The 18,777-nt window shown below is 36.6% G+C and overlaps 1 protein-coding gene across 4 annotated transcripts in view; it reads left to right on the top strand.

Annotated features, from left to right (window-relative positions):
• dennd1b.L (DENN/MADD domain containing 1B L homeolog) overlaps positions 1-18,777 on the top strand; it is a 111,542-nt gene that overhangs the window by 70,749 nt on the left and 22,016 nt on the right. For all 4 annotated transcript variants that reach the window (XM_018258657.2, XM_041590590.1, XM_018258659.2 and 1 more), the window contains 5 exons: positions 1,377-1,477; positions 4,138-4,183; positions 6,746-6,847; positions 16,996-17,121; positions 17,386-17,487. In XM_018258657.2, coding sequence (XP_018114146.1) covers positions 1,377-1,477; positions 4,138-4,183; positions 6,746-6,847; positions 16,996-17,121; positions 17,386-17,487 — 477 coding nt within the window. The remainder of the gene's footprint in view (positions 1-1,376; positions 1,478-4,137; positions 4,184-6,745; positions 6,848-16,995; positions 17,122-17,385; positions 17,488-18,777) is intronic.

Genomic DNA, 18,777 nt, shown 5'->3' with positions numbered 1-18,777 from the left:
ATGGTAATACAGTAGAATCCTGATTTTATGTTTCCCAAGGGAAACATCGCAATTCTGGGAAAACGTAGAAAAGGAAAATAAGACACCACTTGCCTGTATAGGACCGTTAAAAATGTCGTAAATTCTGGGAAAATTTAAAATTTTGCAGCAGTAATTGCTTTGTGGTACATATAAGCTTTGCATGCTCTTTGGGAAGGATTTAAATCCATTCTTCCAGGCAGATATGCTCCAGATTATTTAAATGAATCAGATGACACTTGTGCATTGCTGTTTTCAAATAAAATCAACTAGAACTAAGTTCAGGGATTTAACTGGTCCTTTGTAAAATAGTCACCTTTTTTACTCATGTTTTTTTAGAGTCTAGAGTCTAGAGTCATTGGGTGCAATGGGTGATGAAACGTTTGCCCAGTTTTTTTAATGTCCTTGGATTTTGCTCCTTCCATCTTTTCCTATGTTTTATCAAGGTATCCAGTCCCTGCTGATAAAAAGCAGTCACAAAGCATGATGCCATCGCCACCATACTTCACTGCGCTAAAGCAAAGCTAGACTCTCAATACAATTAAAAATCTGTGGAAAATTAAGAGGCAAAATTGTCTTTCGACTGACGAAGTACCTGAGAACAAATCTGCCTGTAAGAACGGGCATGTTTTAAATATGTATTTAAATATAATGTATTATTTCCCAACAGTTGTGTCTAGAATGACTATGACAGTATTAGATTTATAAACACTCCCTATCTCTGAGGTATGGATATTGATTGAGTTCATGGACTGCCTTACTGTACAAATCAAATGTTAGCAGTAGCTTTAGACACCATACACATGTATTGATGCTGATGGAAAAACACCATAACTGATACTCTCTTATTTATTATATTATATTGATAATATATATAAATTGGTTTACATTTGGTTCTATATACCTTCTTATGTACTGAGGTACTGACAAATAATAATAGAATTTGTATGTACTTATACCTTGCATTATATATCTATATAAATAAACTGCTGTGAATCCATTCAATTTGAGATTTTACTACTGGGCAAATGTTTACAAAGCAGATAAAGCAGATAAAACCTAAGCTGTGTAGAATACAATGGCTAGAATGATAGCATTTCTCAAATTAAATGGTACATTTGATGCCAGTGAATTGTTTTTTTGTAGATGATGAATGAACACATACAAACTTTTCTACACACTGCACATCATATAATTTATTTATATAGCGCCAGTAAGCTACACAGCACCTTCTATTAGTTTATAACAAGCAGGGGGCTTACAGTAAATTAACAAACAACAGTTACTGAGTATAAATATCTTCAGCAGTGATATTAACAGATTATATCTAATATGTCTGTTGTGTTCTTGTCATACAGCTTACAGCCTGTGTCCATGCCTCAGCATCTCTTCTGTATCCAATGTACTGGCAACACATATACATCCCGGTGCTCCCCCCACACCTCCTTGACTACTGCTGGTGAGTGCTTTTTAAACTCTCTTACCCTTGCTCACTGACCTATAGCTAAAAGAAAACAGAGACTATGATCTATGTTCATTTATACATCATTTAGGCTTGTTGGTAGAGAGTAATTTGACCACTACGTATCAAGAAAGTGGACAAAGGTTTTTTTTGTTTTTTTTTGGATGATTTACATGTAAATATTTACCGATCAATGTTGATTTCAACTGCATTTTTATAAAAAAATAAATGTGCAATTTAGTGTCTGCGTGTAACGTGGCAGTACCTGAACAGTTCCAGAGCTAAATAGGCTGTCAAAAGGGAAAATGTATAAAATTCCACAGATTGAAAGAAAACCATGTTTCACAGATGAACTATTTCCTAACATTCCTTATACCATACATGTCACAGTATAATGCAACCCCTCCCTCACCTAGTTGTGCTATGATGTGATGGATTCTAGGACTTGAAGTCCATAGTGGGAGGTGTTCCATTTTTTTTTTTTTTTTGGAAAGCAGAGGGGCTTCACGTCCCAGAATTCATCACTTCACAATGGAACAGCCTAGGATAGGGTTGGGGAGCTGGTCTGTGGAATTAGGTAATCTTTGGTATCAGGTTTTTTTTTTTAATTAAAATCAGGTTCAATTATATTAGTATTTTTATTCTAGTTCTGCCATAGCAGGTCACTGTAGAGCTTACAGGATAAGCTTTGAAACCAGCCATGGTCCCAATAAATTTACCTGAGAATGAAATCCAAGCTTAAAGGGGTTGTTCACCTTTGAGTTAACTTTTAGTATGATGTAGAGAACGATATTCAATTGCAATGAATTTTTTATTATTTGTGCTTTTTGAGTTATTTAGCTTTTTATTCAGGCACTCTCCAGTTTGCAATTTCAATAATCTAGTTGCTGTGGTCCAAATTACCCTAGCAACCATGCATTCATTTGAATAAGAGTCTGCAATATGAATAAGAGAGGGCCTGAATAGAAAGATGAGCAATAAAAAGTAGCAGTGCATTTATAGCCTTACAGAGCATTTGTTTTTAAAATGGGTCAGTGACCCCAATTTGAAAGCTGGGAAGAGTCAGAAGAAGACAAATAATTTAAAAACTATAAAAAATTAATTATGAAGACCAATCGAAAATTTTCTTAAAATTGACCGTTCTATAACTTAATAAGAGTTAACGGTGAACACCCCTTTAACTGAATCAGAATATAACATTATACAACAGTCTTACCAAGTGCGTTGCTCCTTCTCTGCTACATGCATCCATTTACTTGTGAATGTACCAGCAAAGCAGAGGCTGTTTTTGTACTGCATTACATACATTTCTGTCTCTGAGACAGTGCATGTACACTAAAACAGAACTTCTGAAGAGACTTATTTTAAAACTGGACTTCAAAATATCCCTGAATGGATTCAATGACTGCTGATGAGACTATGCAATATAAACCTGGCTGTCGCATACCCGTATCCCAAATTAATTCAGTGCTGTCTGGTGCACAATGGTAGAGGTCCGGCAACCTCAAATCCAATATCTAGAAACAAATCATCCAAAGGCACACAGAACTGATGCAAGCAAGGAACACATTGCACGTTTAATGCGGAAGTGCACTGCACTTCCTCGTTAAACGTGAAGGTGTTCCTTGCTTGCATCAATTCTGTGTGCCTTTGGATAATTTGTTTCTAGATGTTTGCTGATGAGACTACCCACCCTTTAGGCATAACATGGTGTATTCGGTTCCTTTCACTTTTTCACTTAACTCAAAATTATCTGGCATCTCTAACAGAAGTGATCTGGTGTATATAGCACCATCACAAAGAAGGGACATTTTTAATGCAGGGTGGCCTGTGGCTTCTGGGTGGCATCTCTGTTCATCACAGAAATGAAATTAGGCTGCTGATGTGTTAATTAGTGTTGGAAACAGATAAATTGTTCTGAAAGACTGACAGAGCTGCAGTTTTGCATAGGACTGTCTTATATCTCCTTAACATGAATTAATTTGGTGAAAATCAGCAACCCAGGGAGTTTAAATCTGCTCCTTTTTCGTGACTTATTATCCTTCTAATTAAATCTGTGACATTCCAGTGACATTCAGAAAATAAGATACTGTCCTTGCTGCATTCAGACAAAAAACTGCCTGTCTTTGGTTAATGAAATTGGCTTTGTGTAGTTTAACTGTGTAATCCCAAAAACACCCATGGCACACAAGAGCCATGTGCAATAGGGCAAGCTAGGCCAATGCCACAATGAAAGCTCAATGACAAACTTCCTGTTCAAACTAGATGGAACACTTAGTATAATAAAGGGTGCAGATCTTCATGCTAGATAAGGAAGTTACTGATTTCAACTACAGGTTTCAGCTTCTATCTTGGAACATATTTCATTTAGGGAGAGAGGTATCTTATTTTGGGGGCTGTTAAGAGCCCTCTTAGAGATTTATAAAGTAGCAGAAAAAAAACGTTCGATAGTCAAAAGACCAGATTCTATGAGCTTTGGTGATACAGACTGAGCAAAAAAAGCACCACTGCCTGACCAGATTTTCCTCCTTCAAGTAAATTATAGGGGATTCTCATAGCTGAATGTTGGTGAAATTGATCACAGTTGATTGAAGTAGAAAACCGGATGCTTATATTTGACATATGCTGTTAATTCTTGATTTGTTCTCCTCTTCTAGTGCACCCATGCCTTATCTTATTGGAGTTCACCTAAGTCTCATGGAGGTAAGTTATGTTTTGGTGAATTACAAGTAGAAAAGCATATTTCTTTATCAAGAGCCTTTCCTAGTAAAGGTGTTATGCTAAACATACTGAGATATTCAATCAAGTTTAAGGGAATGTTACATGGAAAACTAACAGCAAAGATGTTATGGAAGACTCTCACACTGAAAAACTGACAGTATAGTACAACACATTCACATTAGTGAATTATAGCGGTGGCTCGATGGTACACAATGGTCCCTGGCGCGTTTTGTAATGGGAATGAAATCATTCGCAAACAGAAATCACATTGCTTCATTTATTTTTAGTGAGGCTGAAAGTCTTAACTGTTGTAATAAACTGGGGAAAATAAATACAATAAAGTTTCTTGAACTGTTCAGGGTCAATTCCCATTTACTTATACAGAACCTTTGCAGCTTGTACCTGTAGTCATTCTTTATTCAAATATTTGGCATTTATTTATTCAATAAATTGTCTGAGCTTTCAAAAATATTCTTAATTTTTGTGCTTGTGTTTTTTTCTTTGTGTTTTGTCTCGAATCATGAAAAAACTCAATCTGTAATTAAGGTTAACGTGCCCCTTAGGTTTGCTTGACACTGATTACCGAAACATATTGAATTGTTTTATTACAGGTATAGGATCCATAGACTCCATTTTATCAAAATAACCCAATTTTTAAAAATGATATAATTTTTCTGTGTACCTTGTACTTGGCCCAAACTAAGATATAATTAATCCTTATTGGAGGCAAACCCAGCCTATTGGATTTATTTAATGTTTACATGATTTTCTAGTGGACTTAAGGTATGAAGATCCAAATTATGGAAAGATCCATTATCCGGAAAACCCCAGTTCCCAAGCATTCTGAATAACAGGTCCCATACCTGTACTTTAAATATTTCGAAACTTGCTATTTTAGGAGTTGCTACTAATAACAAACTTGTGGCTTCTGAGTATTGTCTTATTAGAATATCTGTGCTGTAAGATACAAAAACTGGCATTCATCTGAATGCACAGGATGACAGGCATTGCAGTTCCCTAACAGATGAATAACTGATTGTTGTCTAACTTCACTAAACTGACTGTGCCATTATTGTATGTAAGGCAGAGAAATCACTTGTATGCTGCAAAAAAAAAAAAAAGAAAGAAATTCTTCAAACGCATATGCCATTTGTCTTGAAATGTTGCTGGAGAGTGGAAAATGGATCTTACAGATTGATAGGCGTTGCTGGTTTTGTTGCACTTTAGTTTGCCTCGCACAACATGTGACCCAGCTACAAAAGGCAAATCCACTTGGATTAACCAACCTTTTTGTTTAATTCCATTTTATTTCAAATCAATCCACAAATTATATTTCATAAATGTAGTCGTAATAATTGCTGTATTTTATGAAATTCATTCTAAATTAAAATAGCACAAAACGTTTTTTTTTTTTTGCTAAAGCCTCTTGATGAAGAAAATGTGTTTTATACCACTTCATGCTTGTGGTTTTTCTATCTCTTTATGATGGTGTAATTTTTATATGTGTAGGCATGTACAGTATTTTTATATGTATAGCTATATTTTCTCCATTTATAGCATTAGTAGAATTAAAAAACGAATACAGATGAGGATAGTATAGTGTCTATATTATTTATTTCCTTTATGATTCTTGTTCAGCTTTTGTTGCATTAAAAAAAAGCAAAAAATATTTTCTGATTCAGTTACATGTTTAGCCTCTAAACATCTGTGCATTTATTCCATGCTGCTAGTTACAATGTGTTAAATGTTTTCTGCCAACTGGTGGGCAATCTGATTTTTCTACACTTAAATCAACAATCAAATCATCACATGGGGATCCTTAAAACCCCATTAGTTATGGACTACATCCTAGCCCCAGTGTGGACTACTGCCAGTAGATTTTCCCTGATGGTCAAAGCAGATATATGTATACTGTTTTAAACACATACATGAGCCAATAGTGGTCAGGCTGGCAGACAGACCGTGTGGTGGGACCCCTTTTCAAGAATGTTCAGGACCCGGGGTTTTCTAGGTAAGGGTCTTTCCATAATTTGGATTGCTATACCTTAAATCTCCTTAAAAAAAATTAAATATTTATTAAACTCAATAGGCTTGTTTTGCCTCCAATAATGATTAATTATATTTTCGTTAGGATGAAGTACAAGGTACAGTTTTATTATTACAGCAAAAAAGGAAATAATTTATCAATTAGAATTATTTGATTAAAATGGAAGCTATGGGAGATGACCTTCTGATAATTCAGATCTTTCTGGATGATGGGTTTCCAGATAACTGATCCCACACCTGTATAACCTAAAACCATTTATTCATATGTGTGGGAAATCTATAATAATGGCCTTTTAGAGATTTTGCATCTGCAGCACAGCAAGAGGCAAGATCAACTTAGGTTGGCTATTCTTTCTAAACAATATTTCTTCAGGGTGATCGAACACTGTTTTATTTGTGAAACAAATATTGCTCAGAGTTATAAAGCTTCACTTATAAAAAAGATTAAAGATTTCTTTAATAATATACTAACTTTCTGGGTTTTTTTTATCCTGTCAGAGGGTGAAAAGCCGCACACTGGATGATGTTGTCATTCTAAATGTAGATAACAACTCACTAGAAACACCTTTCAACGATCTCTGCTCACTTCCAAGTGACGTGGTAAGTTCTTGTTAAAAACAGATTGCAGCCAGGATATTTACTGCATCCGCTTTTGATATGCCAAACAAAAAACATTATAAAGTGTATAATACAGTCAGTTTCACTTTACTGCATTTTACACCTTATTTTCATTCCTACCAATTATAATGCATACCAATAGACACTTGTAACCACATTTTACCCCTTGTTTTACTATATTTTACACCATCACTAGTGTACAAATTAATGCTTTCCTCATTAACACAGTAATGTCCATTAAACAAAGATTGATTCTGGTGCTTATAAACTTTAAGTAACTGAAAATGAAAACATATTTTACTCCTTTTCCTGGAAAATGTAATATGGGATTACTACTGAACTGGATAACAATAAAAGCATTTACCAATCGTGGTTAAAATTGAACACCTTAAAGGGGTGGTTCATCTTTAAAGGAATTGTTCAGAGTAAAAATAAAAACTGGGTAAATAGATAGGCTGTGCAAAATAAAAAATGTTTCTAATATAGTTAGCCAAAAATGTAATATATAAAGGCTGGAGTGACTGGATGTCTAACAGAACAGAACACTACTTCCTGCTTTGCAGCTCTCTTGGTTTCCACTGACTGGTTACCCTGGTAACTTGAGGGGGGGCACTTGGGCCATAACTGTTGCTTTTGAATCTGAGCTGAATGCTGAGGATCAATTGCAAACTCACTGAACAGTTATGTCCGATGTGTCCCCCCTCAAGTTACCAGGTTAACCAGTCAGTGGCCCTTCAAGTCGCTGACTAACTCAGAGTTATACAGCTGAAATGCAGAAAGTAGTGTTCTGGCTGTTATATTAGACATCCAGTCACTCCAGCCTTTATACATTACATTTTTGCCTAACTAACTATATTAGAAACATTTTTTATTTTGCACAGCCTATCTATTTAGACAGTTTTTATTTTTACACTGAATTGTTACTTTAAGTTAACTTTTAGTATGTTATAGCATGTCCAATTCCTGGCAACTTTCAATTGATCTTTATTATTTATATTTTATAGTAGAGTTATTTGCCTTTTTTCTCACTCTTTCCAGCTTTCAATGGGGGGGGGTCACCATCTAAAAACAAATGCTCTGTAAGGCTACAAATGTATTGTTATTGCAACTTTTTATTACTTGTCTTTTTATCCAGGCACTCTCCTATTCAAATCCCAGTCTCTTATTTAAATCAATGCATGGTTGTTAGGGTAATTTTGGCCCTAGCAACCAGATTGCTAAAATTGCAAACTGGAGAGCTGCTGAATAAAAAGGTAAATAACTTAAAAAAAACACAAATAATAATAAATTAAAACAAATTTCACTTTCTAGTATTATACCCTGAATTAAAGCTCCAAAGATATTTGTCAAATGAGAGAACACAGATATGGCTTTCAATGTTGCATTGGGTGTTCCCATATTTCTTTAGATACCAGATGCACAAATTGCAAATAAACAGAAACTCATCCTAGTACAGGGGTCCCCAACCTTTTTAACCTGTGAGCCACATTCAAATGTAAAAAGAGTTGGGGAGCAACGCAATCATGAAAAAGTTCCTTGGGATGCCAAATAAGGTCTATGATTGGCTATTTGGTAGCCCCTATGTGGACTGGCAGCCTACAAGAGGCTCTACTTGCCATTATATTTAGTTTTTATGCAATTAAAATTAGCTTTCAAGCTTGAAATTCAAAAATAAGCACATGTTTTGAGGACCCTGAGAGCAACATCCAAGGGGTTGGAGAGCAACATGTTGCTCACGAGCTATTGGTTGGGGATCACTTGTTTCTGTTTGTTTATAGTTAAGGCTAGTTATCAAATGAGTTGGCTTATATAGAACTGAACATGGAGTTTATTTTGTATGAGATGGATTATATGCTATTACACATCCAGTTCTTCTACATATTACTGCATTGCTTAATGCTCCATGATGGGAAGATGCTAACCAAGCCTTGAATTACATCAGGATAGTTTTAACCATTTTACTGACAACTTATAACATTTTCTGTTTAAGAAGTAGGATGATAGTGAACTAATAAAAAAGTTCTGCAGCAGCTTAGGCCTTTATAGTCTACCAGTAAACCCCACCCCAATGTTTGCCATGTGTTAACATATGTGGCTTGTGAGTGCTACTGATGTCTGAGCCAGTAACGCACTTTTTCCATGCCAGCCAGCTGCAGACTGTTAAAGGTTTATGCATATGCTAAAGACTGCTTTCTATCTTTTTGTTTGAATATTTCCAGAAATATTATAAAATTAAAATGTGGCAGTACTAAAACAAATGTAAACAGTCTCATGAAGCAGTTTTCCTACTTGCAATCAATCCTATCACTCAGAAAAGGAACATGTAAAATATATTTTAACTGCTCATGTGATTTTTATTGTTCGAGTAGTGTCAGTCCCCCCCACTGAGCCTATTAAACATGTCGCTGCCCTTACCTGCCTCTGGTCTTAGGAAGGGCTCCAGGCTGTAAGATATTGGAAGCATGTGATGCTGATTACTAGTGTAGATAGTGCTGATCCCTGCGGAGGTTAGAGGTCACACTTGTCCCCCATTATGAATCCCTTCTCCACAGGGATGCCCCCGCTGCGTCCCTTACCATAATCTTCCTAATGGCTGCCTTCCAGGATTCGCACATAATATTTCAGATTTACTGGCTGTTGCAGACGCTGTCAGCCGGTAGCATTTCCGCTATTACTAAAGTATTTCAGATTGCAAGAATAAATCAGACTGCAAAGGTTTGGAACAAAATAATCAAAATAACAATAAAAAAACTTCCCTTATGGATGAAATATCAAACTATTTATTTTTATATAGAGCTATGTTTTTCCTTCTTTGGAAATGCAAAAAAATGGAAATACAAGCTCATGCCAATATTTTACAAAACTTTCACAGATATTTACATACAATAAAATACCTCAACAGGGCTTCGACCATTTGAAATTGCTTGTGTACTCCTTTCTTTTCTGGGTGCGAAACTACAGCTTTATGCTTTGGCTGTTTCTGTTTGAGGGTTCTGTCTGTAGAAATTTGCTAGATCGACTGACATGAGGAATCACTGTCCTCCACTGGTATTAATTAAAACTTTTAAAAATGCAGTTTGCTACAGTCTGCAGTATCTGGCCCAAATGAAAACTGCTCAGCTGGCTGAAATCACCTGAAATTGCTTTCTGCGTCCTCCCATTGACTTGAATTCCGAAAAATCTAATAGCACTGGTACTGGTGCACTTTTCACCATTAAAATAAATGTTCACTACAGCATATTCAGTCTAAAATGTGCTTCTACTGACTTTGCCAGTCCATTAAAGATTCTTTTCAGCTAGATAAGAAATTTCCCATTATGCCATCTGTCTGAGGGTGTACAATTATAACGAATGGAGTGTATGCTCCAGGTCTAGTAGCCCACAACAACCAATTAGCAGACAGGATGGGGCTGGGACCTCCTTCTTCCTGTTTCCTTCTGTCTTAGGCAGAGACACACTCTCAGATTCGGGGAGATTTAGTCGCCCCGACTAATCCCGAACTGCCTCCCGCTGACTAGAATCTAAATTGCCAGTGGGGTGGCACTCGGATCACTTTGTTTTCCGAAGTTTCCTCGTGAGGCAACTTCCGGTGACTTCAAAAAACGAAATGCACCGATTGCCATCCCGCTGGCGATTTACATTCTATCTGGCGATAGGCAGTTCGGGGAGATTAGTCGCCCTGAAGAAGAGGAGATTTGTCGCTGGGCGACTAATCTCCCCGAATCTGAGCATGTGTCTCTTCCCTGCTTTATTATTTGTTGCAATGTTTGTCCTCCATGTTTGAATTGTATTGTGCTATATACAAATACAGAACTGTGTATACAAGTAATGCCATATAAATAAAGATGAACACAGGTCAGTACAATAATAAAATTTAAATAAATACAGAGTTAGAGAGAAGGAGGTCCCTGCCCCAAGAGTTTACTAGTGTTTTTCTTTCAGAAACATGGTGGTGCATTAGCTTTAATGGATGGATACATGTATACAAATATATGTTAAAGCAGTATATGTATTGTGTAGCAAGAAAGTTAAAAAAAAGGTCTGCAAGATGCTGAATATTGTCATTCACATCATCACATCATATTCAACATCCCAATAGGATCACTGTGAACTTGTGTGGGAAAAATATAAGAAACATACAGGCCTTAAAATCCTCTTTTTCTCTTGAGAAATGACAACATTGTGGTTTCTGCAGCTTAGGGGTTATTTCATTCGTGAGGCTTCTCCACATAGGACAGATTCCATTGCAGTGACATAAAAATGCATGGATGCAATACAACATGTGCTGTCTTCTTGCTCGAAAATAAAGATTAAAGCAGTGAGTGAGTTGATTTTTTTTAAATTCTGCAATTTTAGTTTGGCAGCCATATCCACTACTTTAGCCAGCCAAACTGTTCAAACCACTATTTCTTTTTTTAAAACCACTGTTCTTTTATTAACACTTCTAAAGAAATAGTTAGGGAAGCTAATACTGAGGTAATATAAGCCTTATGTGCTCATGCTACAATAAAATATTTTAATTTGAGACAAAAAAGTACACAACACACCTAGCTAGATTTCATAAGCAAATAATTGCACATTATTGAATCATGATTACCTGATCTATATGTTGTTGTAAGTTAGAGAAAGTCTGACCATTCATGTTTCTTTTAAGCACCAGTACAACTCGGATGTTCCAATAATTCAGTCTCCATGGTCGCCTGTTGCTTTTATACCTCGGAGCCTCTGGATGAGTGACAATTCACTTTTCTTTATCATTCATGCATATAATCTATCAACTGCTTGATTCACAAATTTGTTCTAATTAGCAACTAAATTAGTGCAGGTCATAATTTGACTATTTCAACCCATTCACTCCCTGTGATGTGTCAGGGAGCATTGTCTCCAGCATTGTTTCTTGCTCTTGTGCCTTTTACCATTATCCTCTATCCTCCTTCGTCATCTGTTTTCTTGCATTAAAGTTTGGTCTTTCCAATAATGAACATAGCTCTTGGTATTCCAGTAGCTCTGAGTAGACACTAGAGCTGCAAACATTCACTAACTTTTCTTTTGGCCCATGAGCATTAATCCATGGCTAAAGGTGTTGCTATAAATAAACCCTGCTCCATTTGTTGTACCATCAAAAGTTACTGTACTTGGCCTTTCCCTAATTATCCTTACAGCAGTTGTTTCTATACTGTGGGTGTGCCCCTAAGGGGGTGGTGAATGGAATCACAGAGGGTGCAGAGTCAAGAGTAACCAGTAATGCTTCATTTCACATGCCCAGGGATGTGACTGCTCTTGGAATAGCAAAACCAATACTCTTAAGTTCTGGCAACTGGGTATGGAGAGCTCTGTTTCAACAACAGAAAATACTAATAACAGGCGTCGTTGGCAGTGAACAGCCATACCCACAGCCAAATGTAGTAAGGAGAAGGAAGAACAGGATTGTACTTATAAAAAAGATGATAGCAGGTAGAAGTGTAAGTATAAATGCAAGAAAGGAAGAGAAGGCACGGATGGCAGTGAGAAGTAGATGGTATGTAGAGTGCAAGGGTGACAAAGGAAGAGTATTAAAGAAACAGTAACACCAAAAAATTTAAGTGTTTTAAAGTAATGAAAATATTCTGTACTGTTGCCCTGCACTGGTAAAACTGATGTGTTTGCTTCAGAAACACTACTATAGCTTATATTAACAAGCTGCTGTGTAGCAATGGGGGAAAATGAAAAAAGACACAGGTTAAATAGTGGATAACAGATAACATCATTATGTTCTACAGAGTTTATCTGCTGTGTAACCTGAGCCTTTTCTCCTTTGAATGGCTGCCCCCATTGCTACACAGCAGCTATAAACAACAGTAGTGTTTCTGAAGCAAACGCATCCCTTTTACCAGTGCTGGGTAACATGTTTGTATTACTTTTAAACACTTTCATTTTTTGATGTTACTGTTCCGTTAATGTCAGGTTAAGGAGAAGAGGATCAAAGGAAAGTTGGAGAAGAAGAGGAGAACAGCAGAGGAAATAGAGGGGTAGACAAAATGTAGGACAACTAGGGCTGGAAATAGAAGAATCAAAGAAAGGAATAGCAAAAGTTTAAGGATAAGGTTAAGAAACTGTGATTTTCTGCCCTCCCAACATAAGGGCAGGTCAAAATGCATGGGCAGTAAAAAGCATCCCATACCTACCTGTCACCCATCATATTGACCTTTGTCTTTTTTTCTGTGTCCCCTTCTCTCTTCTACCCTTAAAATTCTCTCTAATTTTTTTGGCCCTTTTTTCTTCAATTTTTGTTTCTTTCTGCTCCATTGTTTTAAGAGACAGAACCAGCAGTGCAGAAATGGATAATCAAATACAACTTTGTTAGAACTGTTAGACAGATTCAAGCTAATATTTCAGGCACGAGGTACAATGGTATCAATTTACACTATTCACTGGCAATTTACTAATATGTTTTTTGGAAGAAAATCCCACTGCTGAAACACGTCCTTCAAATCTGGGAGAACTGGACCACTTTGCAAAAAAAGATGTCCAAGCTGTCATAAAAGAAATGTAGAAGCTCTTTCATGGCTATAGGCAGAGCTTAATTTCATTTAATCTTTCGAAACAGTCACCTACCAAATATTTATCATGCTGGGTAAAATAATTTATTCCAGAAAACTTTAAATAGTAAATAAAAATGTTTACTTGTTTTTTGTGCAGTTATATTTATGATGTTACCCACTCAAGTCAAAGGGGACAAAATGTAGGCGGCAAAAATGTTCCGCTGTAAAGATAAAAGGAATTGTTTTTGCTGGAGGATTGCTGGTTTTTTACACAACATTTTAAAGCAGCGGCTTCTTTTATACAGTACTAGAATTATACTTTTACTCTTAAAACATATAAACAGCTTGACAGCCATTGTCTGGCAATCAGATGGTGGTGCAGTGTATTTGGCCATACATAGGGTGTGGATAATTTTGTCAGCCATTTTTTCAAATCTGAAAGGATTGAAGTTCTGAGTGGAATAACAAAGTTATTGGGGTATATTTATCAAAGAGTGAAGTTAATAGTGAAGTTCCGCCACTAGATTGAAATTCCGCCACTCTCCATTAATTTCTATGGGATTTTTATAGTAGTATTGATCAAAGGGTGAACTTTCACTTCACCCATTGATAAATACGCCTTTCAAAATCCCATAGAAATGAATTGAGAGCTGCGGAATTTCACTCTAGTGGCGGAACTTCACTCTTTGATAAATTTACCCCAGTATCTTTATGCTCAAAAAAGGAATTGTAGAAAACTGATTTTGTCAACTTCAAACTTATTTTACAGTAACTTAACTTATTTTACAGCAATTTAAGCCAAGTGAATAGCACAAAGAACACAGTATTAAGTTAAAGTATATCCCTACCATAATACGGGGTTGACATTCATTTTCACAGGGGTCATAAAAGCAATACAATGCAGGTGAAAGGGTTATGTATGTTTTAGACCATGTTAGATTCTGTATCTCCCTCATAATTACACCCAGTGGAGCATCATCTTCCCTTTGATATACTTACATACAAGCACCATACACAAGAGAATGTCTCTACTGCCAATGCCCTTGTCACCCACAGCTTTGTCCCCTCCCCCCTGTTAACTGACTTTAAGCTTCTTTTTGTCCTCATTAGTGGTCTTTCAGGATTACATGCTAATTAACTTGACTTTTCTATTATAATCACAAAGTAAGACCCCAGTGATTGTTCTCACAGGACATTTTAACCCTTTTTGACTAGCAGTTTAAAATCAAGATCTGTACAGTTATACAAGTGGTTTATATTCTTTGGCAGTACAAACAATGCCACAGGCTGTATCAGTTTAACTGTAAGGGGAGTGCTGACATACAGTGTAGAGTGTGTGTAAGCTATTGTAGATTACAATGCATGCACTACATTCACTTAAGTTTGTTAGGGATGCTTACAAACAATAGGGACTATCTGATAAATAATTGATATGCTATCAGTGATTTTAAGTGGTTATGGTTTGCAGGGGTTTGTATAATAGATGAGGTGCAGAAGCTACTAATTCATAGCATGATTAAGAAATATGTGGGTACACCTTAGTAGAATGTGAAATTGGATGACTGTGATAAATGAGGGGCCTCATTTGGCATCTACTAATAGATGGTGGGGGTGTTGGTTATTATTGCAGTGACTTTGTGTTATAGGTTTGTTAGTGAAGTTGTGTTACAGGTATGTGTATTGGTGCGTTCTGGAGCATTACAGGTATGTATGCATACACTTTTCTTAGTATGATGCATACATGTTTTTTAGTATGATGCATACACGTTTCTTAGTATGATGCATACCTAAACAATAAATAAAGCAAACATGGTAAATGGGTGGTATACCCTAATGAGAAAATGTGATAGGAACAGAAAAACTCTCAGCTCAAAATGTGTTTAATGTAAGATATGGCTATGTGTTTCATAACTGCTTCAACTTTTTATTGAGCTGTTAAATAATGTTTTTCGTACATAATACATATCCTGCTTTTTATATTATTGGAAAACAGCCTTTTAATCAGTGCTATTCAAGTTGTTTTTTTTTCGTCTTTTAATTCTAGCCATCTGATTATTTGTCATAAAGCATGATCGAGGGTTGGAGAGAGTGCAGAGATGTGCAACTAAATTGGATGGAAGACTTAAATTATGAGGGTAGACTTTCAAGGTTGGGGTTGTTTTCTCTGGAAAAAAGGCACTTGCGAGGGGACATGATTACACTTTACAAGTACATTAGAGGACATTATAGACAAATAGCAGGGGACCTTTTTACTCATAAAGTGGATCACCGTACCAGAGGCCACCCCTTCAGACTAGAAGAAAAGAACTTTCATTTGAAGCAACGTAGGGGGTTCTTCACAGTCAGGACAGTGAGGTTGTGGAATGCACTGCCGGGTGATGTTGTGATGGCTGATTCAGTTAATGCCTTTAAGAATGGCTTGGAGGATTTTTTGGACAGACATAATATCACAGGCTATTGTGATACTAAGCTCTATAGTTAGTATAGGTATGGGTATATAGAATTTAATTAAAAGTAGAGAGGGGTGTGTGTATGGATGCTGGGTTTTCATTTGGAGAAGTTGAACTTGATGGACTTTGTCTTTTTTCAACCCAATTTAACTATGTAATTATGAAGTCTGTGGAACACTTGAGTGCGCTAGGGGTACTAAAAATCCCTTAAAGTGCCTATCGGTCTCCTAGCTATATAGTCCTTCTCTTCTAACTGCAGTGCATATAAAGGTCTTTTTAGTGTTCTGTAAACTGCAGTATTTGATTATATAGCTTGGCTAAGTGGTCACATTCATCTTTGAATGTTAATACTTTGTATGGAGTTCCCGCAAGTATTTAAATAATCAGACCAGACAAAATAAATTGTCAGTGTAAAAGATATGTTTTCTGATACATACTACAATGTGCCACTCTCCCCTGCCCTACATGTTTCTCTGGGGAAAGCGATAGGTTACAGTTCCACCCGAGAGGTGGCTACAAAGAAGGGACATAGATAATGAAACATGAATTTATTGAAGGTCTAGGGAGAGGCAAGTGAGATATATTGTATTTTCACCTTGAAATCCCCTTACCTTCCTTTCCATTAACAGTTCAGCTGGTGCAACATATTCTTTTTAACAAATGCGCAGAGATTTGGGCTGACCCTTTGTGTTTGAGGTTGGAGCCAGGTGGATATGTTTCACCCCTCACAGGGTCAATTACCCAAGTGCTAATTCGCTTTTTGTGAGCTCTGCCCCTCTCTCTTTCTTGCTTACCTCTCTCAGCATGTTTGTATGCACCTCTTATTTTCTTTCTTCCTATACTCTCCTCCACAATGCTTTCTTTTGCTTTCTAGTATTCTTTTATATTTAACAGTTGTGATTTACATCTATTTCTCTGACCTTTCCTGCTAATTTCACCCCCTTACTCTGTACTTGGCTCTCTTACAAACAACCAGTTTTTTTTGTTTTTATTTTTTGATGCTGCTTTCATACAAAAATCTGAGTGTCATCATCATCATTTATATATTACCAGCCATTTGTACAGAGCTTTACATTAATAGGTCTGTCAGTGTTACTATTACAATCTATGTCATTGTTCTTTTCATGTGCCTCTCTTACTCTGTCTCTACCTCTTTCAGATTACAACATTGAAAAGCAAATTAAAGAAACAGTCCACGTCTACAGGAGATGGGGTGTCCAGAGCCTTCCTAAGAGCCCAGGCTGCTTTGTTTGGGTCATATAGAGATGCTCTCCGATATAAACCTGTGAGATACAAACTTGTTTTTTTTTTTTTTATTGCAAATGCCACTCTTGCCTTTTTCCAGTGTGTATCTAGTAAAGGCCTTTATTTCATAAGCTTCTATTTGCTCTATTTTGCTATTTATTGTATATAATTAGTTTTAATTCCCTGTAAATAATTCCCTTCAAGAGAAAATTATACCTTGTGTGTGTTAAGATGCATTTTCCCATTTGTATGTGCCTGTGTATGAACCGTTCGATGCTCACTAATTATTAACCCTCCTTTCCAGGGTGAGCCTGTCACATTCTCTGAGGAAAGCTTTATATCCCATCGTTCCAACACCATGAAGCAGTTTTTAGAGACCGCTGTTAACCTACAACTTTTCAAACAGGTATTTGATATTAAATATGCAAGTTTAACAGACTTCCTTTAATCTATAAAGTTCAATAGGTGACATGATGCACATGCAAGCATATTAATAGTCACAAACAACTTCCCTACTCTATACAGAGTATAAGATGGATCCAATAGTAATCCAATAGTAATCCTTAATATAGGTTCCTTTTCTTATAACATACAATTTAGCCACCATTGTAAAAAAAATAATTTAACACATACATTTTAAACCTGTGCCACCTTAGGCGTTTAGTTAGCCCACAGAGCTGCATTCTGGTATCATGGGGCTGTTTGTGCTACTGGGAAAAGGAGACAGTGGCCATAATAAATTTAATACAGGTCAGAATATGAAGTATCTATATTTCAGACAAAAGTTAGGCACCCCAGTGATGCATTCACATATATGATACCCCAGGCCAGTGCTCCTGTCAACAGAAAAGTGGACCGGGCTTCTTCTCGGTCGAGCAACATTGAGCGATCTTCTTCCTGCTTTTTCTTTCTTCGCATGTGCAGTTGAGTGAAAAGCCAAACTTTACCAAAAAAGCTGGCCTTTTCACACTACTGTGCATGTGTTGGCCCTGGGATTTTGATTAAAGAAGAATCAGAAGAAGAGGATCACACAGCGCTGCTCGCTGGGGAAAACCCTGGGCTGGGGCAGTTTTCTGCTAAATTTTGGCACCACACGTTGCTTTGCTTCTCCTTTAAGGAAAACTATGAAACTATATTTCTTACAGCACATAATGCATCACATTTTTTTTCAGAAGCTTACTAGTTCTATTGTACAGCAAATTGTTTTTTTCTGTCAAAGAGTATAAGCAAAAACTTAAGTCTTTTTGGTGGAATATGTAGGGCAGACCCATACCCATACATACCCAGACTACGGTTGCGGCGGAACTATTCTACTATAGGGGAATATAAAACCATGGCAGATGATATGAAAGACAGGTTTAAGGAGAGGGGGTATGATAACAAGGTCATTCAGAGAACTTATGTGAGAGCTGAAAACACAGATAGAGATAGTTTATTGTTCCCACAGAATAAAACATACAAAAAGGATGGTGTACGTAAAAAATCATTTATTACAAGATACAGCAGGCAATATAAGAGGATAGTCAAAGTAGTGAAACAGTTTCTGACAATTCTATATGTGGATCGCCACCGGTGCACCGCTTTACATAGTTACATAGTTACATAGTTAAACTGGGTTGAAAAAAGACAAAGTCCATCAAGTTCAACCCCTCCAAATGAAAACCCAGCATCCATACACACACCCCTCCCTACTTTT

The sequence above is a fragment of the Xenopus laevis genome, chromosome 4L (genome assembly GCF_017654675.1).
Source record: "Xenopus laevis strain J_2021 chromosome 4L, Xenopus_laevis_v10.1, whole genome shotgun sequence".
In the NCBI taxonomy this organism is placed as follows: domain Eukaryota; kingdom Metazoa; phylum Chordata; class Amphibia; order Anura; family Pipidae; genus Xenopus; species Xenopus laevis.
Note: the sequence above shows the minus strand (reverse complement) of the source record. Positions and strands in the feature narration are given on the sequence as shown.